The 26,336-nt window shown below is 42.1% G+C and overlaps 1 protein-coding gene across 3 annotated transcripts in view; it reads right to left on the bottom strand.

Moving 5' to 3' along the window:
- LOC120940955 (meprin A subunit beta-like) overlaps positions 1-5,637 on the bottom strand; it is a 92,495-nt gene extending 86,858 nt beyond the window's left edge. For all 3 annotated transcript variants that reach the window (XM_040354117.1, XM_040354119.1, XM_040354118.1), the window contains exons 1-3: positions 5,516-5,637; positions 4,349-4,376; positions 3,954-4,007 (exon numbers count right to left, since the gene is read on the bottom strand). In XM_040354117.1, coding sequence (XP_040210051.1) covers positions 3,954-4,007; positions 4,349-4,376; positions 5,516-5,578 — 145 coding nt within the window. In that variant the 5' untranslated portion in view covers positions 5,579-5,637. The remainder of the gene's footprint in view (positions 1-3,953; positions 4,008-4,348; positions 4,377-5,515) is intronic.
- Positions 5,638-26,336: the final 20,699 nt, after the last annotated feature.

Raw genomic sequence — 26,336 nt, 5'->3', positions numbered from 1 at the left:
GACATGAAAAGCTTTATTTACTAAATCAATCACAGCAAATTGGGCTTCTGATTCTTTATAAAATTGTTATTTGGTTTCTAGCAATTGTAAAACAACTTGCCCTAAATGTACTGTAGTTTGTCCATACAACTAATTAGCATTTATCTAAGTTCACTCAATAGTACAAGATAAAAAATATTTTTAAAGAGGGCCAGTGGAAATAAATCGAAGGGAGTTGACATTATTAATTTAGTTTAAATAGCACAAACTCTGAGGAAATGCTATCCAAATTCTAGATTCATTGACCTAGTACTGTAAGGGAAGGTGGGAGTTCAGACTTTTCAGAATGTACTGGCTTGTTCTTGGTTGGCGACTTAGGTAGTTCTTTAGCTCCTGTAATTTAATTCTTACTGATTCACATTAAAGCAACATACGTAGTTAGAAACTAGTGAGGCAAGGGTAACAAACATATGGGTGCTGAGCTTTTACCAGACCCTCAATAAACTGGGCATGCAAAATATTAGGGGCTCTCATGGGTGATGTATGCAGGAAATGTGGGTTGACAAGTGGTTACTAATTATATTTTAGATGGTTAGTGTTTTACCAAATTTACTGAGTTGCTGGAAGTCTGATGGAGATAAATCTTTACAAATGCCCCATTTCTTAGGTGTAGTTATGTATTTAAGGCAGCCACACTCATGATAGTTAGGGATGAGCTTCGTATTTGAGTCAAACTCATGTTAGACTCGAACATCGTATGTTCGACCGTTCGTCGAATTACAAACGTTTTGGGCCGTTCGCGTCAAATTCGAGTGGCGTGTCACGGCCCATAATTCACTGCGGTATCGCAGTGCATTGCTGGCTGATGATTGGCCAAGCATGCACTATGACCCGCATGCTTGGCCAATCACATTTAGCAAAAAACGGAGAGCCATAATTGGCCAAAGCCAGGGTGGTTTTGGCCAATTATGGCTCAGGGGGTTTAGTACACGCTCCACACTATAAAAGGCCGACTGCAATTCGACCTTGTGTAGTGTGTTGCGGTGGTTAAGAGAGAGAAGACAGAGAGAGAGAGAGAGAGAGAGAGAGAGTGTCATTTTTTGTAGGTAGATAGAGCAGGCAGGCAGGCTAGTCGGTTAAAGTTACAGTGTGTAGAGCAGTGGTCTCAAAGTACTGGCCCGCGGGCCATTTGCGGCCCGCGGACCAGTTATAAATGGCCCTCAGGCAGGGTGGAAGTGAGGGGAGCAAAAAAAAAAAAAAAAAAAAAATTTTTTTTTTTTTTTTTTTTTTTGAGCTGGGGTGCCATCTGGTGGTGAGCCGTTGGTATTACAAGTTATTACCACCAGATTTGAGCTGGCACCATCTGGTGGTGGCCGTTGGTATTACAAGTTAAGCATTACAAGTTAAACAGCAATTCTAATGTCATTTTACACTATTTTCACTGCCATATTCTTCCCTCTAATTAGAACCCCCAAACATTATATATATTTTTTATCCTAACACCCTAGAGAATAAAATAGCGATCGTTGCAATACTTTCTGTTACGCTGTATTTGCGCAGCGGTCTTACAAGCGCACTTTTTGGGGAAAAAATTACACTTTTTTTAATTAAAAAATAAGACAACAGTAAAGTTATCCCCATTTTTTTTAATATTATGAAAGATAATGTTACACCGAGTAAATTCATACCCAACATGTCACGCTTCAAAATTGTGTCCGCTTGTGGAATGCCCACAAACTTTTTTACCCTTTAAAATCTTCATAGGCGACGTTTAAAAAAATCTACATGTTGCATGTTTTAAGTTACAGAGGAGCTAGAATTATTGCTCTCACTCTACCAATCGCGGCGATACCTCACATGTGTGGTTTGAACACCGTTTACATATGCGGGCGCTGCTCACGTATGTGTTTGCTTCTGCGCGCAAGCTCGTCGGGACGGTGTGCGTTTTCTGGCTCCTAACTTTTTTAGCTGGCTCCTAGATTCCAAGCAAATTTGTCAAACCCTGACTTACACCAGTGCTGGTGGTAATAATGCGCTCGCTGACACCAGTGCTGGGGGTTAATAATGCGCTCGCTGACACCAGTGCTGGTGGTAATAATGCGCTCGCTGACACCAGTGCTGGTGGTAATAATGCGCTCGCTGACACCAGTGCTGGTGGTAATAATGCGCTCGCTGACACCAGTGCTGGGGGTTAATAATGTGTTCGCTGACATCAGTACTGTTGTTTTTGAAGTTTGAAAGTTTGCATGCGGCCCCCCATGGCATATGAAAACTTGTCTTGTGGCCCTCAGGTAATTTGAGTTTGAGACCCCTGGTGTAGAGGATATGTATGCATCCCAGGTGTTGTATATATATTTATACACTGTATAGTTTAGCTTGACTTGCTCTTCCTAATTTACTGACAGGCAGGCAGGTGATTGTGCTAGCTGCAGTATTCTCACGTGGTGTACTGTCTGTGTCCTCTACAGTGTGCACCTAAAGCTATGTGGTGTGTGTACTGCCTGTGTCCTCTGCAGTGTGCACCTAAAGCTACGTGGTGTGTGTACTGCCCGTGTCCTCTGCAGTGTGCACCTAAAGCTACGTGGTGTGTGTACTGCCTGTGTCCTCTGCAGTGTGCACCTAAAGCTATGTGGTGTGTACTGCCTGTGTCCTCTGCAGTGTGCACCTAAAGCTATGTGGTGTGTGTACTGTCTGTGCTATACTTCTCAATGATTTTCATCCATATTGCAGTTTTAAATTACTTTTTTCTTATAGTAATCTCATATTGTGCAGGGACAGTTCTAAACACGTGCCACTTCACAGGCATACTATAGACACCCAGCAGGTACGGTGTTTAAATTAATTTTTCATTTTTTTTTTCACTTTAAGCATCATTAAAATCACTGCTCCAGAAAAAAACGAGTTTTTAAAACTTTTTTTTCCATTGATACATGTTCCCTGGGGCAAGACCCGGGTTCTCAAACACGTTTTATGACAATAACTTGCATATTAGGCTTTAAAATGAGCACTTTTGAATTCGAACGTTCGAGTCCCATAGACGTCAATGGGGTTCTAAATGTTCGCGCGAATGGTCGGTCCGTTCGAAGGTTCTGGTGCGAACCGAACGGGGGGGGGGGGTTTCCGGCTCATCCCTAGTGATAATAGGTACCCAAGCTAGCCCACATTTTGAAATATAATGATGGTAGTAGCAGGAAATTGTAATATTGCCCTGAGATAAGGAGCTGTCGGGGGGTTTCTGCCTGCTTCTCCTATTCGTTCTATAGATATAATCACAACCTGGCAATAAAGTTGTGCTTGATGCCAAAGTAAGAACCTGTCATATAAGATCTAAAACTACGCTGCTGAGCAACTATTCAATATATTGGATAAGATTGGAAAAGTTGATTCTATTGCTATTGTTCCTCCCATAAATATACAGCATCAATAGCCTGTGATACCCACCCCACCCCTTACTCTTTATTCACATAATACAAATGTAAAGACAAACCCAATGTTCCCGTAGGGGATGGTGGGGTCTATTACTGTCCTTGAATCTCTTGTTGGAAATATGGCAGCTGGTATTGCTGACCGTTCTTTTGGAAGATGATAGTTGTCTGGATATGATGCTGAATGTAAGATGTTTATGATTTAAAGCTCGAAATTCAACCAAAACTTATTACCAGTATGTCACTCTGCTCAGCATTGGCAGCCTCCTATACCTCTTAGCTTTGGTTTCCACTAAAGCTACGTTATGATACAGACCATTTTTTATGAAACTCCTATCGATATGAATACAACACACTTTCACTTGGCACTGTTAAGATTTCCTTTTTTTTTTTAATAACATGGAAAGAAAAAAAAATGTATATAAGCAAAAATGTAATTTATATAACTGCATAATAAAAGATGCAGAGAAGTTAGAAAGTACAAAGGATAAAATGTAAAAAAAAAAAAGTTATAAAGAAAGACAAAATATAGATATCAAATTTACATACCTTCATTAATTTCAAGAATATTGGCCTGTGTCAAATTAAATGTACAATTTTTTGCTGCAAAAAATAGAGAAGAATTTAAATATTCAGACTAAATAAATAAAGCTGATTAAGTCTCAGTATTTTTTTTTTCCTTACAATGACAAACCTCAACTTTCTATAGTGAATGAAAACAATGTTATACGAACACTAGTGTAAACTGTATGTCTAGGCAAAATAAAAATAAAATTGAAATACACAATATAAAACTGTATATGGATCACTTCTGAGGCTGAATAAATTTGAATAAAGCTGTACATAAAGAACACCGGATAACTGAGCTATCAAAACTGCCCCAACCTGATTCAAAATAGATTGAGCCATACATAATTAAAATACAAACTATAGTTTGAACTCACCAGGAATATCTGGGAATGGTGGTAAAAACTGAAATAAAAAGAAAAGTAACATTATCAAGTAGCAAATGCCAATTATACTCTATGTCACAACAATGCTACCACTCCAGTTGCAGCTTCTAGAAATAAGTCTTAAAATAAAAAAATATTTTACTAAAATGGTCCACAGATGGACAAACTCTTCAAAAGAATTTTGAGCCAAGTGGGTGACATTGACTTAGACATGGCACTTGGGGTTGATTTACTAAAACTGGAGAACTTAAGGCTGCATTCACACCTTGGCGTACAAAACCGTGGCGTTTTGTCCCACGAATTGCGGCAACAAATTGTGGCGTTTTGTACCGCGTTTTGCGGCGACAAATTGCCGCGATTGTGAATGCAGCCTTACCCCCTCTATGGAGATGGTTCACATCTCCTATGCCGAACGCCGAAAGCCGCCTGAAAAAAAGGTCTGTGACTTGTTTTCAGGCGGCAGGCGTACAGCGTTCATCGTGGAGATGTGAACCATCTCCATAGAGGGCAATGTGAAATCATCCCTCCAGCGTCTCAGGGGCAGCTGCGGCATCACACTACAGGCGTATATACGCCTAGGTGTGATCGGGGGCTGAAATCTGGTGCAGCTGTGCATATTAGCCAATCGGCTTCTAACCTCAGCTTGTTCAAGTAAGCTTCGACTATAAAACCTGGAAGCTGATTGGTTTCTATGGAGAGCTGCATCAGATTTAGCATTCTCCAGATTTAGTAAATCTCGCCCTTGTAGTCAAATGGCTGATTCCTTTTCATGTGTAAGAACATTGAAGGTTGAACTAATCTCAACGCTGGTACTAAACTGACTGATTTTCAGGACAGATTCCCAGGATAGTTGTGTATTGCCATCTTAGTGCATGTCTGTTTGTGTACCTCTATTCTGCTCTTGGAAAGAAGTCTTTGTCCCTTACTAAAGACTGTACAAATATATACTTTAAACTATCATTCTAAAATTCGATATAGGGTGAAAATTTGGTTAAAAGGTGTTAATTGTAAAAAGTATGGTAAAAATATTAATGGAATACACCACATCTGCCAATTGAATAACTGTAGGCTATGGTGAAATCTTACAAATTCTTATCAATGTACACTGATTTAGTTGCATGCATGTGTGTATAATACATCTGATGTGTGCAGACTTACCAGACCGTTCACGACATGGAAAGCAATAAGTAGCAGAGAGAGAGGAAAATTCATTGTACCCATCTGGTAAAGGACACAAAAATGAACATAACACCCACAAGGTGCATTGGTATTTATCTACAGTAATGTGATCCTGAAAGAGAATATACCAGCCTATTTGTTTCTTCACAATAAAAAAAAAAACCATACAAAGGTTACACCCCTTTACACATTTCTTACGTATAGCAAACAGCCATTTCTATAGTAGTTCGAAAACAAAAACCCACATTAAATTTCGCTCTTGTAGACAATATTTTAAGTGCTGCTTCTTTACTTTGCATATACTGTATATACATATACATGTGGTTCACACACCTAACCATTTATGTCCCCTTCTGTGGTAGTACATTTCTGATTTTCAAGATTTACATAGCTTAATACTATAGGGGGGAAAAAAATGTGTGAATTTGGGTAAACAGGGACTGCAGAAACGATAAAGTCATGTTATATGGGAATTTAAACTTCAGTTTTTCTTATGCGACAAGGATGTACAGTAGTGTATGTGGTGCAGTATGTGGTGCAGGAGTATTTAATGTCCAATATACACCCCCCCCCCTCCCCAGGCTCACTGTCATCATCCAGCACTTATCCTATCTAGGCAGCGGGAATCGTACAGCAGCAGGCGTAGGAGTATTGGTGAAAATCAGGCAGTGGGGAGGGATCAGGGCATTGGTGGACATCAGGCAGCAGCGGGGATCGGGGCATCAGAGGACATCGGGTAGTGAAAACGAAACAAATAGAACATTTAATCTCTGTGACCCCAAACTCACTCAGTCATTCCTCTCAAACCCCAGTTTGTATACAAAAGGGCGCCAAAATATAAAAAATTATTGCACCCAGTAAACTTTCCATTGACCCCCAAGCCCACTTCTCACCCTATGACCTCTTTCTGCAATATGACTGGAATGCACTAGTGTAAAAAAGTATTTGCAAAATTTGCCCTTTATTACAACACATACTTCTCTGAATCGTGTGGCAAAAATTACGTAATTGAAATGTTTTTTACCTGTGTAGCACCCTGATGTTTAGGCAGGGTTGCGCCTAAATTCACCTGCCAGGTGTATTTGCCTTGGTCAATTGTTAGGGATCAAATGAGTTCACCCCAAGTCTGGACTTGCTGCACTTCTCTCTTATGCCACTGGGTGGCCCAGTACTTCGTGGCAATAGATAAGACAAGGGCAAAGCAAGGACAGATTTTGAGTAAATGGGGCATCACAGCCAATAGGCAGGGGTTTTCTTAAATCCTCTGGCTTGCTGGGAGAACCTATATATTTGGGTGAGCTCAGGTTATCTGTGTTCTGTGCCACTTGGACGGCTGTCTGGGTGGACGTGTGTTGTGCTCCCCGGGCTGCTAGGCCAGAGTTTAGGCCTATCCCGGGCACATCTGGCTGGTAGGCTGTCTGAGGGCCTATCCAGAAGCAAGAGAGCAGTATAGAGTAGGGATTGCAGCTTGCAGTCCAACCAGAAGTGACGGTTTTGCCGGCTCGAGAACTTGTCATGGTCGTTGATAGAGGGGAAGCTGTCGCCACTAAGGGACCAACCATCTTGTTACCAAGGACCACAGTGAGTTTATAAAGCAAGTACCGGAGCAGTATTCTCACCAACCGGGGATGGTGAAGAATCGGGAAACTTCTGCAGGTGCCAAGCCAGGGACCCAGCCAGTGGGGTGATCCTTTAGGAGTATTTGGAGTGCCAAGCCAGTGACCTAGCTGGGAAGCGGGGGTGACGCTTGAGGAAGATACTAAAGTAAGAAGATTAGAAGAGCTTGCAGGATTCAGTGGCAGTGAATCTGCAAGTCTAGTGAGAGAGATTGAGAGTTTAGTGGGCTGAGAATCTACAAGAAGTGATTGTATAAAAGTAAAGAAGTTTGTTACAATTTGTGTTAGGAACTGTTCTAAGAAAAAAACACAAAACTACGTGTTTTTTTAGCTTTGTAGTGCCACCCTTTGGGCAACTTCTGCTAATGTTGTGTTATGGTTAGCATTGCTTCCGAGCATGCTTGTTAGTACTTTGGAGTTTTGTCCGACGGACTTGTGTACACACGATCGGATAATCCGACAACACACATTTGTTGGCTGACAATTTTAAATCATGCTATCCCAAATTTGTTGGAGGAAAATATGACAACAATTGTCCGATGGAGCATACAGACGCTCGGATTTTCCGACAACAGTCTGTCATCACACAATTCCCGTCGGATAATCCAATTGTGTGTACAAGGTTTCGTTTTAAAGGCTTATATGCAAGTTATTGCCATAAAAAGTGTATGGGGACCTGGGTACTGCCTCAGGGGAGATGTATCAATGCAAAATAAAAAGTTTTAAAAGAGGCAGTTTTTCAGGAGCAGTGGTTTTAATAATGCTTAAAGTGGAACATATAATAAATTAAATATTCCTTTAAATATCGTGCCCGGGGCCTGCCTGTAAAGTAACACATCATAACAGTCCCATAGCAAAATAAAATTTTCTAAAGGAAAAAAATTTAATTTAACCGCTTAAGGACCGCCTCCTGCACATATACGTCGGCAGAATGGCACGGCTGGGCACAAGGACGTACAGGTACATCCTCTTTTAGTGCCCAGCCGTGGGTCGCGGGGGCTCGCTTGCGACCCGTTCCGAAGCCCTGTGACCGCGGGACCCGCGGACCCGATTGCCGCTGAAGTCCCGCGATCGGTCCCCGGAGCTGAAGAACGGGGAGAGCTTCCCCGTTCTTCACTGTGGCGCCGTCATCGATCGTGTGTTCCCTTTTATAGGGAAACACAATCGATGTCATCACACCTACAGCCACACACCCCTACAGTTAGAAACACAAATGAGGTCACACTTAACCCCGTCAGCGCCCCCTTGTGGTTGACTCCCAAACTGCAATTGTCATTTTCACAGTAAACAATGCATTTTTAATGCATTTTTTGCTGTGAAAATGACAATGGTCCCAAAAATGTGTCAAAATTGTTCGAAGTGTCAGCCATAATGTCGCAGTCACGAAAAAAATCGCTGATTGCCACCATTAGTAGTAAAAAAATAAAAAAAATATAAAAATGCAATAAAACTCTCCCCTATTTTGTAAACTCTATAAATTTTGCACAAACCAATCGATAAACGCTTATTGCGATTTTTTTACCAAAAATAGGTAGAAGAAAACGTATCGGCCTAAACTGAGGAAAAAATTATTTTTTTTATATATTTTTGGGGCATATTTATTATAGCAAAAGGTAAAAAATATTGCTTTTTTTTCAAAATTGTCGCTCTATTTTTGTTTATAGCGCAAAAAATAAAAAAATTGCTCGCGGCTATAATTTATTGCTGAACCCCGGCAATGTACATAAAAAAATCATTGAAAAAAATGGCGTGGGTCCCCCCTAGTCCATTACCAGGCCCTTTGGGTCTGATATGGATATTAAGGGGAACACCAATCCATGAATTTATATTAGTCATACTGCATTAGGCAGGAAAGACCGGCTGTAGTTGTAATGAGTATATGTTGTCACTCACATGTACTGTACATGCAAGTTTTCCAACTATACCCAGATGCATGAGTTTGAAACCTAATAAGAATATTTCAAAAGCCTAACTGCTTTTTATATTTTATTGACAATAACATCTATATGCATCAAAAGGATTTGGAAAAAACATTATTGCAGGTTAGTACTAGGCAGGGGAAACTGATACTTTCCTAAATTAAAAAAATAAATAAACCTGTACTGAGAAAATATGGAGGCTGCTATTGTTGACTTCTATGTAAAAAAGCACCAGTTTCCAGATTTCAATAGTTTGGAATTTCATAGGGTTTTGTTTCCTTTATTTCCCATGGTGCTTATGCTAGTAAAGCTGGTTACGGTATGTACTTTTTTTTTTTTTTTTTTTAAAGGATAAGTTCACCTTTCTACAAAAAATAACAAATGCACATCTTTTTTCTTTTAAATATTTTTTGTATTAGGAGCCTGTAAAGCATTGCACCAGTGACCGGGAAATGGCTGATGCCATGCAGGTGTCTGACTGTCAGTGTGTCTATGTACCTGTACATCCCCTACAGATAAGCAGATACTTGCTGACAGGAAGACTCAATGAACTATCACAACACTCCACAGGGTTGTGGTAGTTCATTGAAAACTACAAGCAGACAGCTATAACACATTAGCAGAAGTTGCCCAAAGGGTAGAGCTAAGAGCTGAAAAATCATGTAGATTTGTGTTTGTTGGCCAATAATTGTGTGCCCTTTGTATGCAAGACAAATTCCTGGCCAACGCCCTTCGGACAAAACTCCTACACTTTGTCCGCAGAAAATCCGATCGTGTGTACCAGGCTTTAATTTTGACGACTAAAATAGTACTATTTTAGTCCTCTAAACACATCTAAAACAATTGCGATTACTAAAATAAGGCCGGGTTCACACTGGTATGACACGATAGTCGTACTACTTTGGATCCGACTTTGCCCTGCGACTTGAAGTCCGGCATGCGTCCGACTTCAATGAACAGGGATTCGACTTCAATCCCCGACAAAACTGGTATGAATCTTTAGGAAGAACTCCATGCCGTTTTTTTATTTGTTTGGCATGGGTTCCCTACCTAAGAGCATACCAGGCCCTTCGGTCTGGTATGGATTTTAAGGGGAGCCCCCTATGCCAAAAAAACAGCATGGGGGTCCCCCCAAAATCCATACCAGACCCTTATCCGAGCACACAGCTTGGCCGGTCAGGAAAGAGGGTGGGGACGAGTGAACCAGGCCTCAACATGGGGGGGGGTGGGTGCTTTGGGGCTGCGGCCCCCCACCCAAAGCACCTTGTCCCAATGTTTATGAGGACAAAGGCCTCTTACCAACAACCCTGGCCGTTGGTTGTCGGGGTCTGCAGGCAGGGGGCTTATCGGAATCTGGGAGCCCCTTTAGTAAGGGGGCCCCCCACCCTATGGGAATGAGTATGAGCCCCCCTACCCATTCACCTGGGGAAAAAAAGTGTCAAAAATAAAAACACACTACACAGGTTTTTAAAGTAATTTATTAGGCAGCCACTCTCTGGTTCTTCTCTATCTTCTGCTCTTTTGCCCACTCCTGCCTGGTTTTCTCCATCCCTCTTCTCTTCTTCTGATGTTGACACAATGCTCTCTCTCGCTCTAATGCCAGTGTGCCACTACGTATATAGTGATATTTAATATTGGTAATATGTACAATGCCCTTACAGTCAGCAGAGTTTACCGTTTTTTTTTTTATATATATTTTTAAGTTGTACTTCTGCTTGTCAAAAAGCAATATATTTATTTGTTTGTTTATGAAACTTGGTTTTATTTATAAAGACGTTATATATCACAACTGCTAAATCCGTGTCTGTAGTGCATGTTCAAACCTTAATACCATATTATTAGATTTTTACTCCCGGCAGGGCTTTTTTTCATAGAGAATAGGTGCAGGAACTCCTCCCTTCCTGACTCCACCCCCTACCCACCTCTTGGTTCTTTGGTTCGACCCCTTACCCACTTCCCGGTACCACCCTCCTTTAGAGAAAACAGAGCCAAGTATTTTGTATGGATTTCGTTAATGATAACAAGAAAGACAGTAAAATAGATCTAGCAATGATGGACACCCCAGTGACAATAGATCCACCCACGGCAACAATGGCCTACCAACAGCCAGCATCAATAGACCCTTCAGCAGCCAGCAACATTAGGCCCCTCTCTCAACAGTAGATCCCTCCCAGCAACGATTGACCCCCTTGCAGCAAAAGACCCACCCCCCAGAACAATAGGCCCCCCCACCTGCAACAATAGATCCTCCCCAGTAGCCAGCATTAATAGACCCTTCAGCAGCCAGCAACAAAGACCCGCCCCTCAACAGTACATCCCTCCCAGCAATGACTGACCTCCCAGCAACATAATACCTGTTCCAGCAACAACAGACCCCTCACAAGCACAAGAAAGAACTCCCTAACAATAGACTCCCTTTCTTCACACAAATAGATCCCCCTCCAGCAACAATAGATTTCCCAGCAGCCAGCTTCAATAGACCCTCCAACACACCACTTACTTTTACATACATCCAGTTCTGGAGGTGCCGGAACTGCGTTCCCACTGAAAAAAAGCCCTGACTCCCGGAGTATACGTATAATGAGTTTAGCAATTCTAAAGACATGCTTAAACAAGGCATTCAAATGTAACTTAACCGATTAGTTAACACACACACACTGTGATTTTGCAAAATAAACAGTATTTGCAAAATCATCTCACTCGTCATATATTTTAAACATCCCAATTCCATGAAGTCACAGACAACAGAACATGAGCAAATGTATAATTTGTCAGAGTAGGGTATATAGCCAGCACAAGTGTGCAGGGTCCCGGCTGATCACAGTGAAACAAAGGTTAGAGTCAAAGGACTAGCAATCCACTCGGCCCATATTTTTTTTCATGTTTTGGCTCTTTTCCGAAGCTCAAAAAGGTGAGTTTGTACAAAGATATGGAATCATTTACCAATTTCAGCCAGAAGAATGTCGTTGGGAATAGTAATCCCCTCCATAACAGAGGGGCTTTTTCACATAAAAAGTAAAGGATTTGAAGCAGTCGCTTGGCATGGGAAGAGATTGACAGATCACCAAAGATACCCAGAAGACAAGTTTTGGGGTTTACAATATTCGGCATGCCCCAGGAGGAGATGAAGAAGCCTATGTTCACCCAATATTCTTGAGCTATGGGACAAGTCCAGAAACAATGCAAAAAGTCAGCGACTTGACCACAACCTCTAAAGCAGGGGTAGGCAACCTTCATGAGTTGGAGAGCTACCTGAACAACATGGGAGGAGTCAACGATCATCAGGCACAGTGTCGCCTCCTCACTAGTGTTGAGCAGAATATGCCATATTCGATTTCGCGATATATCTCGAATATATATTCGAATATTCGAGATATATTCGCTAAATTCGAATATTCGTGATATTTTATCGAAATGAAATTATTGCGATTTTTCGCTATTGCGAATGCGAAAATAATTGCGATTTTTTGATAACTGCGGTAGGAGCACTCTGATTGGCTCAGAATATTCGTGATATTTTATCGAAATATCGCAACATGCGAATGCGATATTTATTGCGCAATTTCGAGAAATGCTGGAGGAGCGCTCTGATTGGCTCAGAATATTCGTGATATTTTATCGAAATATCGCAACATGCGAATGCGATATTTATTGCGCAATTTCGACAAATGCTGTAGGAGCACTCTGATTGGCTCAGAATATTCGTGATATTTTACAATACAAAATAATTGCGAATATTCGGCAAATGCGGAAGGAGCACTCTGATTGGCTCAGAATATTCTTGATATTTTACAATACAAAATAATTGCGAATATTCGGCAAATGCAGAAGGAGCACTCTGATTGGCTCAGAATATTCTTGATATTTTACAATACAAAATAATTGCGAATATTCGGCAAATGCAGAAGGAGCACTCTGATTGGCTCAGAATATTCTTGATATTTTACAATAGAAAATAAAAAGTGTTTTGCATTGGTGGTGATTCTTTACTCTATCCATCTGTCACAGCCGTTTGTCAATCAAACACCTTAAAGATTGAACACGTTCATGCTGCATGCTTTGGACTTTTTTTCACTTCACATATCAAAGACATTTTTATGAAAGATTATTTTTCTATTATTGGGACTATATTTCTTTATATATTTGTTTCACTGTGTATTTCACAAGTTATTTGCGCTTGCTTATTTTATAATTTGCCCACATGTCTTGTCACTAGACATATTTTTTATTCTTGTAGAGCGACTCCATTTTCTGTCTTGTATTAATTTATGTTGTATAACATTTTTGAGTTGCTGCTGTATTCTCCCCTTTTTTAAGGTATGCGCAATTTTTTCCTTCTTACAAAAAATAATAATATCAAACATACAAATATTCATAACATACACATACACAAAGCCCCCCCCTTTTGCATCAGAGACAATCAGAGTTCTCCTACCACAGTTATCGAAAATTCGCAATTATTTTCGCATTCGCAATAGCGAAAAATCGCAATATTTTTTTTTTCAATTTGGCAACATAAAAGGATCGCCTCAGCTTAGCTACTCTGCCCAGGGTCTCTAATCATACCAGCAATGCTTTTAGACGTCGATAGGATGTGATCTGTTTTAAAAATCAAATTGAAAAAATGCGAATATTCGGAATTGCGAATATTCACCGCGAAATTCGAAATATAGCGCGATTTCTCGAATATGCTATATTCGAGCCGAATATTCGCAATGCGAATATTCGTGAGCAACACTACTCCTCACTACCGATTTAAAACCTCCAATTGCTGTACTATGCAGTGCACGGCAATCATGGGTTTAAATCAAGTGAGGCTGCAGCCAAAAGGTGTACACATGCTGCAGCAAGAATTAAATCCCCCTGTTGCTTTGGCGAGTGCTACCGCCTGCCAGTCGCGACCCAATCAAGCAAATTGGGGCCACTCTGCAAGTGCCCCGCAACTGCATTCTTTTGCAGGGTTCAAGGGGTTAAAGCAGGTGGTGAGAAAGCAACACAATGCTGCCTTCTTTAACTCCTTATTTTGCTGTACTGCACAAAGTTGCAGGGGATTTGCAGAGTGGTCTCATTCACTTGAATGGGTTCTGTTTGGCAGGTGCTACACCCACCCACCATGACAGGGTGTATAACTCTTGCTGCAGCATATGTACACCCCTGGCCAGTGCAGCTAAAGGGAGTGCTGATGAGGTGGGGGGGTGGTAAAAACATCACCTCTCCCCAAACTGAAATTAAACCTTACTGTTCCGAGCCCCTATAAGGCTACATGGTTAGCTGTGCTTTGCCATATATCCTGCAGGTATGGTGCCCTTTCTGAAAGCACGCCAAAACTCCTGACTTCAGGATAGGACAGGAGCCAGTGCTACAGAGGAGGCATTCATTTATTCATCTCTTGCTCTCTACTATAGCTTCAATTTCACAAGTAGTCCCTCTGCTTTGCACTCTGATGCTCTGGAATGGTGGTTCAGCAAGCCCAAACCACTATCTACTGGTAGATCGCAATCTAGAAGTTGCTGACCCCACTCTAAAGCATACGGCCATGGGAGACAAACCCATTTTATACAGTCTAGCAGGAGTAAGGTGAGAAATGTGGAAGATCTCGAGTTGGATAATATGATCTATGGAGGAAATGAGAGGTCTTATTTGTGTCAATAAACTCAGACCAGTCTGCTTCTGTAAACAGTATGTTTAGGGATGCCCATTTCACATGAGAAGCCTGGAATCCAAGATTAGAGTCTGTTATAAAAGCAGCATAATAAGTTGAAATCAATTTAGTAGAATCTGGCTATCTTAATTTTCTAGAAGCAGCACCTGGATAGGGTTATCTAAAGAGCCAAATTGTGCATGTACAGCATGTCTGAGTTGATAATAAAATAAGTAGGTGTCCGTGGCAGATCAAAGTCCATGCGCAGCTGGTAGAAGGACTTAAAACCCTGTGTAGTATAGAGATAACATTAGGTATTTAACCCCCTTAGAAGACCACCACTGCGGATCAGGGAAAATATTATAATTCTTGAAGATTAGGGTTAAACCACAACAGGGATAAAGATGTACGTAGAATCTATGTCCCCAACGAGTCGGAACACAGCCCCTAGAAACCCTCCACAATATTGTTTATAAGGAGGAGGCAATAGCCCCTTCAGTCATGGTACAGACTTTGGCAAAAATAGGATGCAACCAATTGTGTATGTGGACCAGCTGAGATGCCAAATAGTACAGGTAAAAGGGAATGCAAGTCCCACTAAACGTGTCGGAAGTCTCAAATGTTTAAGTGCTATCTTAGGGGCCTAGAATGCCGTGCACATGGTGTTAATACGTTTTAAAATTGATTTGGGGATTTTACAGGGGGAACTGGCCATAAAAGAGCAATTTAGGGAGATGTATCATTTTAATGACATTTGCCCCATCCCATAGGGTGCAGAGGCAGGACCATCAATCAGGTTGTAGCTGCATTTGGGACAGCAATGGACACAAGTTATTAGAAATGTACGATGACAAGGGTAATTGAACTATTATACTCAAATTCCTAAAATTAAGCAGCATGGTCTAAAAGGAAAAAAAAGAAGAAGGTGGACTTGTCCCAGTTCATCTGGAATCCAGGAATAATCACCCAAGGTGTCAATTTCAGAGAAGAGATTTTTGAGGGAGTCAGCCAAGTAAACCAAGGTGTCATCTGTGTAAAAGGGAAATACACTCCTCTACAGTGTCAATAGGAAGACCTCTCATTAAAGAGAAGCTACGGCTATGGATAGCAAGGGGTTCCATAGCTAAGGTGAAGAGGAGGGGCGATAGAGGAAACCCATGCCTAGTACGGGAAAGAAGGGGAAAGCAGCAGTAACCTGAGAGTTAATCCTAATTCAGACCATCGGGGGAAGTCTAAAGGAGTTGTTTCCACGCTATGATACGAGGGTCAAACCCATAGATCTGTAGCACTTGAAATAGGTAGGGCCATTCCACACTGTCAAAAGCTTTACCCATGTCTAGAGATGCAACAGCACTGGCAGGGGTACAGTCATGAAGATATTGTAGGTTGTGAAACAATCTATGATTATTCATTAGACATGTGCAATTCGTTTAGTTCCAAATTCATTCTTTAACGAATTTAGACAAATTTGAAAATCCAAAAATAAGAATGGATATCTGAAATAACCAACTAATAATAACTTGACTATTACTAACTATTACGTTTATAGGTATTGGAATTTCATTTCAAAATTTGGCTGTTGGTGAATGTAACAAATACGAATTTATCTGAAGTTACGAATTATCCATAATAACGAATGTCGTATCTAAGAACGAATTGAACGCAACAAATTATTAATATATAATATAAAATGATTTTGTTCCGTTCCATTTGTTTAGATGCGGCATTCTTTATCTTGGATAAATTTGTATTCGTTGCATTCAGTAACAACCAAATTTGAAAGGAAAATTCAAAATACCCACAATTTAATAGGTTTGTCATCATTTCAAATCTTCCTTTATTTTTGGATTTCCGAATTTTCAAAATTTCCAAAAAAAAAAAAAAATACATTTTTGGCAGAGCACATGTTCAATATTCATCCTAGAAGAACGACCAGGTATAAATCCCATCTGGTCACTCCTCACCATCTTTGCAACTACAGCGTTCAGACAATTGACCAGAACTTTAGCTAGGATCTTCACATCCACATTAATGAGGGAAATTGGGTGGTAGGAATCACATTTAAGAGGATCTTTATGGGGTTTTAATAAACAGGATAATCAATGCCTGCATAGTAGGAGGGAGTAACCCAGCCTCCAGAGCCTTATTATAGGTATAGAGAAGGAATCCATCTAGGCCTGGCGTCTTACGCGTGGGTAGCTGCGAAATGGCTAGGATGAGCTCCTCCAAATTCTCACAAGCACTAGCTGACAGGGTGGGGAGATACACCTGTACCAGGAACTCACCTAGCTGACCCTCAGAATGATGAGCTTTAGAAGCGTACAGATCTTTACAAGACAAAAAGAAAGGCCTCAGCAATATCACTGATCTGCCCCTGAAGAGTCAAGATTCAAGGGACAGATATAGTGGTATGATCAGGTCTGGTCAAATAGGTTAGCAAACGACCAGCTTTTTTTACAGTGTTACATTTTTTTGGGGTAACAGAGCATGCTTTTTATTTTGGCTAGGTCCAACAAAACGGAGCTCATATGCTCTATGTTCGTGCAACCAGGTGTGTCCTGTGTCCCGCAGCATAGTCTTAAATGCCTCCCATTCTGTAGAGAGATCAGTACATTAGTACCCAGGTTCACATTCCAATAAGTCACAATGCCCTGTCTACATTGCCCCTGCACCACCTCGTCCGCCAATCATTGAGAGTTTAAAAACGCCAGATAATGGATCGGGGGAGGAGGCAAGTAAGACACCGCCAGAAACAATGGGAAGTGTAGCGTCTGAAGAAAAAGCCATATCATTGCGAGAAATGGTGTGGAAGGAATCCAAGCGACAGGAATACTGGTAAACATCCGAATGCTTCCACTGCCATATCTCAGTAAGACTGTATACCTTTACTTGATCAGTAAAAGGAAAAGTAGGCTCTACCTCCAAGTGGTCCACATCAGGATACAGGACAGAATTAAAATATTCTACATAAAAGCAGGGGACCAAGATAAACGTATGAGCAAATGCAGAGAAAAGGAAAAGGGCATAAACGGTAACTGGTGGAAATAGCACGGATGTAATCTGAAGAGTCTGTATAACTAATCTCCCTTCCGGATCAGTCGTAAACTTGGAGAACCTCTGCTGAAGGGATTTAGCTAGTAATATAGACTCCTAGGCAACAGGTAGTGTGAGTGGCATGAAACGAATTGGCCAACCAGGCCCGTTTAAGAGTCTGCACCCTCGGGTCATTGAGAGGTTTCCTGAACACAAATTATATGGGGCTTATGTTTAAGAAAGAAAAGACCAAGGACTGCTTCTGGGGCGAGTTCAAACCTCTAGTATCCCAAGAGAGAATTTTCAGTGATTTAGACATAATAAACCTGATAAAGTATAATAGGCACAATACAGATCTTGACTATTCATATATAAACAGTGCTATACCACTCATGACCTACATCGGCAAGAGTGCATGAGAAAAAAAATAAGAGATCAAGTTAACAGAAAGAAAAAGAGAAGAAGAGGAGGCTAGAAAAACCCCTTCCAACCCACCCGCTTGGCCATCCCAAACACAGCAAGCCTCCCATAACAATGAACACTCAACTAAGGTTAGCAAAGTCCCGTGGCCTTGCCACAAACTGGTATGGGGATGTACCAAAAATCAGGAAGGCTCATGGTAATGAATAAACTGTCCTTAGTAAAAAAGGAGAAAGGTCAACTGTAGAAAAAAGGCACAATTTGTTAAAGGCACATTAGGTACATCTAGAGAAAATCCAGGGGAAAAAAATAGGCCTGGGGCCACGGCCAGATCTAGCGCAGCAGTAGCTCAAAACAGGTTGCAGGGGGAAATCAGGAGCATGTCCTTTTGAGGGTACACCATGCAGTTGGAACCAATGTAGCGTCAATCCAGTTTCCACAAACTGATAAAAAGGGCCACAGAAGTGATTGTATAGTAGTGCAGAAAACAGTGTAGCCAGGCCATAGCGTCTTTTGGGTTAGTTTAGAAGTCAGCCTAAAGCAGGGATGCTCGAACTGGCCCTCCAGCTGTTGCGAAACTACAAGTCCCACGATGCATTGCAAGGCTGACCGTTACAAGCATGACTTCCACAGGCAGAGGCATGATGGGACTTGTAGTTTTGCAACAACTGGAGGGCCACCAGTTTGAGACTCCTGGCCTAAAGACTCGTACACACGCTTAGATTTTCGGATGACCGAACATCCATTTTGTGGCATGCTACTGTAGTCTCATGTCAAAAGTGAAGAGGTTACGCACAATACAACATTTTTTATACAACAGAATACAACATCAGAAGTGACATAATGGGGGTTATTTACGAAAAGCAAATCCACTTTGCACTGAAAGTGCAGTCGCTGTAAATCTGAGGGGTAGATATGAAATGAGGGCAAGCTATGCTGATTTTACCATCCAATCATGTGCAGGCTAAAATGCTGTTTTTTATTTTCCTTGCCTGTCCACCTCGGATCTACAGCGACTGCACTTGTAGCGCAAAGTGGATTTGCCTTTAGTAAATGACCCCCAATGTTATAAATACCGGTAGTTTTGTATGTCTTTTGTTTGATCATGCATAGTCTTGCTCTAAAGAGGAAAAAAAAAACGAAGTTACTTACTGGTAACGTTCTTTCAGGACAGCCACCTGAGAGACCTTGGCTCCTCCCCTCTGTAGGAAACACCGCGCCCGCCTCCTATAAATTTCCTCCTCCCCTGCTTGTCCTCAGTTCTTTCAAGAGCACCTCCAGTTGCTGGGGAGACACAAGAAAACATGATGATACACATAGTTAACCATATCACATTTCCTACACATTCGGGTGGGTACCCGGCTGTCCTGATAGACTCCGGGAAAGAACGTTACCAGTAAGTAACTTCGTTTTTCCCCTAATCGTCTTTCAGGACAGCCACCTGAGAGGATAATCGAGCACTTACCCTAGGGCAGGACCACAGCTTGTAAGACCTTGCGTCCAAAGGTCTGATCTTTAGCTGACCAAAGATCCACCCTATAGTGTCTTACGAAGGTGGCAAAGCTGGATTATGTTGCCGCTTTACAAATCTGCTCCGGCGTTGCTCCAACTCTTTCTGCCTGTGAGGCTGCCATTGATCTTGTGGAGTGCGCTCGGATACCCTCTGGAATCTGTATCTGTATGCCTCCTAACTTGTAAGCCTGTTCAATGGCTTCTCTTAGCCATCTGGCTATTGTGCATCTAGTGGCTCTATGCCCTTTCCTAGCTCCAGAATGCAAAATAAATAAGGAATCCGTCTTCCTTAGTGTTTTAGTCACTTCTAAATAATATAAGACACATCTCCCGATGTCTAAGTTATGGAACTTTACTTCTTGTTCTTTAGAAGGGTTCGGACAAAATGAAGGTAACAACTTCTTGTTCCCTATGGTACTTCGAGATTACTTTTGGCAGGAATCCCGGGTCCATTTTAAAAACTATACGATCTGCAAAGATCTGAAAAAAGGGGGGTCTGATTGATAAGGCCTCTATCTCAAGACCCTTTTTGCTGTGGTGATTGCCACCAGAAAGACTGCTTTTAGCGTCAGCGTCTTTAGGTTGCAATCCTCTAATGGTTCAAAGGGTTCCGCTGTCAAAGTTTCCAGCACTAATGACAGGTCCCACTTTGGAAAGACTGAAGTTTGTATAGGTCTTTGCCTGCTCAGAGATCTGAAGAACCTGATTATCCATGGGTCAGAAGCTAACCTTTTTTCTAAAAAAACTGACAGTGCTGACACTTGACTCTTTAAAGTACTAAGACTTCGTCCTTTCTCTACACCACTTTGCAGAAACTCTAGGACAGCCACTGAACTCTGTGTGTTGGAGTTTTCTGTGCACCAATTGCTAAAGCACTTCCACACTTTGTCATAGATTTTACGTGTCTCCACTTTCCTGCTTTTTAGCAGAGTCGCGATTAAGCGGCTCGAGAAACCCTTTGCTTTCAGCAGCTGCTCCTCAGATACCATGCGGCCAAGCTTCACCTTTCTACTTGGGGGCAGTATATTGGGCATTGGGAGAGTAGATCTTCCCGGATTGGCAACAACCAGGGAGGCTCTATAGCTAGTTCTTTCAGCATAGAGAACCACGGTCTCCTGGGCCAGTGAGGTGCTATGAGAATCAAGGTTCTGTTCTCTGCACAAAGTTTTCTTATTACTGCTGGTATTAATACTGGTGTATAACAGGCATAACATATCCTGAATGTCCACCCTTGTGCCAACGCATCCACTCCTAGTGCTCGGTCTTCTCTTTCCAGAGAAAAGAACGATCTGACTTTGTTTCTTCTTGATGCAAATAGGTCCACCTGCTGTGTTCCCCATTTTTGCATGATTTGTTTAAACACCTCTTGGTTTAACTCCCAGTCACCTTCTTTCACTTGCGTTCTGCTGAGAAAATCCGCTACTGTGTTTAAATCCCCTTTTAGGTGGATTGCTGAGAGAGAGAGAGTATGTTTTCCTCTCCCCATCTCAGGATTTCCTCTGCTAGTGCCCACAGGGTTCCACTTCTTGTTCCACCCTGTTTGTTTATGTAGGCAATGACCGAGGCGTTGTCGGACCGGATTTGTAAGTGATGTCCTTTTAGCTCTTTCTGGAAGGATTGAAGTGCAAGCCCTACTGCTTTCAATTCCTTTCAGTTGGATGATTTCATCCCCTCTTCCTTTTCCCACGTCCCTTTAATTATCTGGGAGCCTAGATGCGCCCCCCATCCCTCGCCACTTGTGTCCGTGGTAAGGATCTGGGAAATGGGAAGTGTCCACAGCCGACCTTTGGTCACATTTTCTAATGTCCTCCACCACCATAGGGTTCTTTTACCTTTGTTGGTATTAGAACCTGAGTGTCCAAGGACTCCTGCTTGGGTAGGAACATTTGCAGTGGTCGAAAATGTAAGGCTGCCCATTGTACTGCTGGGATTGCAGATGTTAGTTACCCCAGTGTTGACATCACCTTTCTGATGGTACATGGCAAGTTTACCTGGATTGCCCTTGCTTCCTCTTGGAATTTTTCCTATTTTTTCTTTGGGCAGAAATATCTTTTGCTGAACAGAATCTATCACATATCCTAAGTATGTTATCCGTTGAGTGGGTTGTAGGTTGGATTTTTCCATATTTATTAGCCACCCCAGACCTTTTAGAAAGGTTTGTGTGATTTCAAGGTTTTTCCGTAACCTCTCTGGGGATTCTGCAAACAGAAGTAGATCGTCTAAATAGGCGATGATGGATATGCCTTGGACTCGCAAGGGTGCCAGGGCTTCCGCCAGGATCTTTGTGAAGATCCTGGGTGAAGAGGAAAGGCCGAAGGGTAAGGCTTGGAACTGTAGGTGTATGGTCTTGTTTCCCGTTTCTATCGATGGCCTTAGAAACTTTTGACACTCTTTGTGTATTGGGACGTGCAGGTATGCGTCCTTTAAGTCTAGGGAGACCAGGAAACAGTTTGGAGGTAGTAAGGCCTTCACTGAATATATTGAGTCCATCCTGAACCTCTTGTAGGTTATGGACACATTCAGGGGTTTGAGGTTTAGGATTGGTCTGACCTTTCCGGTGGGTTTCTGTACTCCGAATATGTGGGAGTAAAACCTGTGTCCTCTTTCTTCCTTGGGTACCTCCGTAACGAATTCCTGTTTGAGATCCTCTAAAGCTCTCATTAATCCTTCGGCTTTTCCTCTGTTCTTTGGAAGTTTCGTTAAATAGAATTTGTTTGGGGGTGATTTGGAGAACTCCAGATAACTGTCCTTTATTATTCTTACAATAAATTGATTGGAGGTTATCTTTTCCCACTGTGGGAGGAATGCCCCCCAATCGTCCTCCCACTGCGAGCAACCCATCATTTTTTGTCATAGGTTTGTTCAGGACGACGAAAAATCGATCCTCTTTGCCCTTCCCTTTCTGGGCCCAAGGCATTTTCTGATTGTCTGCCTTGGGTGTTGTGAAACAGGGACCTCTTGGGACCCAATTAGTATTCTTTTGTCTACTTTTGCTCTGCTGTGGCTGACTCCAAGGTGCTTTGCGTTTCAGCGGAAACGCTTTCTTTTTATCCGCTGTACGATCCAGCACTTTTTCCAACACTGGCCCAAAAAGCAAGTCCCCTGTAAATGGGATGCCACATAATTTGGTTTTAGACGCGCAGTCCCCCTGCTATGTCTTTAACCATAGAGCCCGCCTTGTGGCTAATGCGGATGGTCTAGCTGCCATCCACACAAGTTCAGGTGAGGCGTCTGCGATATAAGCTATGCCTCGCAGCAGTGTGGGAAAGGAGGATAGGATTTGCTCCTTCGCAGTTCCTTCCTCAATGTGAGCCTGGATCTGGTTTAACCAGAACTCCATATTTCTGGCTACTGCCATTGCTGGTTTTAAAACTTCCCAGTGTGGAGTCCCACGACTTTTTTAATAACGAATCCATTTTTTTATCCATTGCTATGGATAAGATGCCATTTTCCTCAAAAGCTAGATCGGTATGCCTGGATACCTGCGAGAAAGCGGCATCTAGCTTTGGTACTTTGTTCCATATTGAGGATGAGCCATCTGAAAACGGAAATCGTCTTTTCAAAGCTTTAGAAAATAATGGTTTTCTTTCTGGTTCCTGTCATTCTTTTTTAACCACTTAAGACCCGGACCAAAATGCTGCTAAAGGACATTGCCCCTTTTTGCGATTCGGAACTGCGTCGCTTTAACAGACAATTGCGCGGACGTGCAACGTGGCGCCCAAACAAAATTGGCGTCCTTTTTTTCCCACAAATGGAGCTTTCTTTTGGTGGTATTTGATCACCTCTGCGGTTTTAATTTTTTGCGCTATAAACAAAAAAAGAGCGACAATTTTGAAAAAAATGCAATATTTTTTACTTTTTGCTATAATAAATATCCCCCCAAAAAAAAAATATATATATATATATATATATATATATATATATACACACACACACACATATACACATATATATATATATATATATATACACACATATACATACACACACACATATACATATACACAAAAAAACTTTTTTTCCTCAGTTTAGGCCAATACGTATTCTACCTATTCTTGGTGTAAAAAAAATAAATCGAAATAAGTGTTGATCGGTTGGTTTGCGCAAAATTTATAGCGTTTACAAAATAGGGGATAGTTTTATAGCATTTTTATTAATTATTTTTTTACTACTTATGGCAGCGATCTTTTTCGTGACTGCGACATTATGGCGTACACTTCGGACAATTTTGACACATTTAAAATGCATTTATTGTGAAAATGACAGTTGCAGTTTGGGAGTTACCACAGGGGGCGCTGTATGGGTTATGTGTGACCTCATGTGTGTTTACAACTGTAGGGGGGTGTGGCTGTAGGTGGGACGTCATCGATTATGTATCCCTATAAAAGGGATCACACGATCGATGACGCCGCCACAGTGAAGAACATGGAAGCGGTGTTCTTCAGCTCCGGGGACCGATCGCGGGACTCCAGCGGCGATCAGGTCCGCTGGTCCCGCAGCTTTGGACCGGGTCACGGGCGCGCGCCCCACGGCTGGACACCAGTGGGTACGAGTATGTGCCCAGCCGTGCCATTCTGCCGACGTATATGTGCAGGAGGCGGTCCTTAAGTGGTTAATCGCTTCTACCAATACTTCATGAACTGGAAAATTCCTCTTTCCCTGTTCTCCTTAAACCCTCATACATCTGGTCATGCAGGGATTGGGTATTCAAACAGAGAAAAAAATCCCTAAGTGGTATATATGGCTCCCAATAGGTGATCGACATCTTCTAATGAGAGCTTATAACGGCAGGGCTTCCTGGAATCACCTTCCTGATCCTCCTCCTCTGATTCTTGGGAACCGGACACTGTGCTGTCAGGTTCTTCTTCTCTAGGAGCTATTGAAGGGCCTGCACTGGTGGAAGGTCTTAATTCCGGTAAAATGGCTGCTGCCTGTACAGGAGGAGTAGCTGACTGACGCTGCGGGATCTGAAAACCTTAAAAAAAAAAAAAAAATTTGAAAGATTCAAAAGGTGTTGGACAATTCTTTAACAGAAGATGCTAGATCACTCTGTTCCGCAGTATGCTCCTGTACTAGCTTGTTAATACAATCTCTACAAATAGCTTTCTTCCAAGACTCCCTAAGTGTGACTTTGCAGGAAGGACATTTTTTCTTTGAACTGTGAGTGGTCTTATCTTTGTCAGTTTTCTGAAAGACATAAAAGGGAAAAGATATACCCCACAGTTAGTACCGTAATCTTCCCCCTGCAGGTGTGTAGTGCCTTCATACGGGCTTGCCTCACTAGGGGCCCTATGAATCACCCTCTGACACTAAGGGGTTGATCAGAGATTTTTGCTTCAGGAACAATTTTCTAGGTCATCTATTTTAGCTCTTAGGATCACCAGCTTATCTGTGGCTGTAAGCATTGTGGCAGATAAGGATTGCAAAGTGTCCTGCAGGGAGCCAATACGTTCTTCAGCTGCCCTTGTTCTTTCCCAAAAATTTGGCATGACTTGCTTCACCAGGGAAAAGTCAATATGAACAAATTTCCATTTGGGTTGTAAAAGAGGCTTTGCAGTCTTGTACAGCCAGCATAATGTGTTCCTCCTGGGGTGGACTGGAGTCATACTCATTCTCTGAACCAGGAGGGGAGCCCGGAGATGAGATAGTTCGGTTGTGAAGAGAAAGCAGCAGTGATATAGTCACTCACCCAGGTAGTAGATCACACTTGAAAAAGGAGCACGCTGGTCGGTTCCTTGCGCATGCTCTAAAACGCGTTGTGGTCCTCCTCAGCCTCCGTCCAAGCTGACGTCACGCATCAGCTGATGAACTCACTGTCTAGCAGCGGCACAACAACAAGGATCTAGCCGCGCCGCCCCTCCCCGGCTCCCTCCGGCCGCCCAGTTCTCATGCCTTGCTGGCTGTCAGCTATAGACGCACACCAGCTCCCACAACTGCAGCATAATATTATGATGCAAGTGCTGGATATTTTTATGATTTACAATTAAATGCAGTATACTCAGAGGCGCTCTTCTCTCTTGTTTTTCTCCTGTATATATTGAGCTGGCTTCGCTCCTGGATAGCAGCCCTGATCTACTGCCTTTATCTATATTGGTTCATCACTGCCATCAACTATAGCCTTTTCGGCACCCTGCTGGGACTGATCCTTTCATGGACTCTTGAACATTTACACCATATATCTCTAATGTGGTTTGCGATTTTAATCTTAATTTAATTTATTATCCACTTAATTCTATTATTATTTTTATTTTTAATTTTTAACCCTCTGTTGATTGTTTTGTGCAAACACCCTGAGGGCTGTACTCCATCCATTTTTCAGGTAGTAGATGCCTGTGCAGTGAAGAGGGGCTGTAGGTATTGCTGAGGAGTCTGTGCCAACATGTCTACGGAACTGGGCCAGCTGTTGTGCCATGAATAGGGGTGTGGGCGGCACGAATTTGACCATCGTGCTGGCTCAGGAGGGTTCCCACCATGTCAGCGGAGGACACAATGTTGTACGGCAGAAGAAAGGACAGAGGATGCCTGCAGGATCAAGGATTAAAGCCAGAGCCCCTCGTTCCGCCATACACCCAAAGCTGTACCTCTGATACAGAATTTGATGGAAAATAAAAAAATAAAAATCACACACAACTCTAGAAAGTTTTTTTTGGTATTATTTT

This window comes from Rana temporaria, chromosome 5 (genome assembly GCF_905171775.1).
Source record: "Rana temporaria chromosome 5, aRanTem1.1, whole genome shotgun sequence".
Lineage (NCBI taxonomy): Eukaryota > Metazoa > Chordata > Amphibia > Anura > Ranidae > Rana > Rana temporaria.
This window is presented reverse-complemented; position numbering and strand designations above follow the sequence as displayed.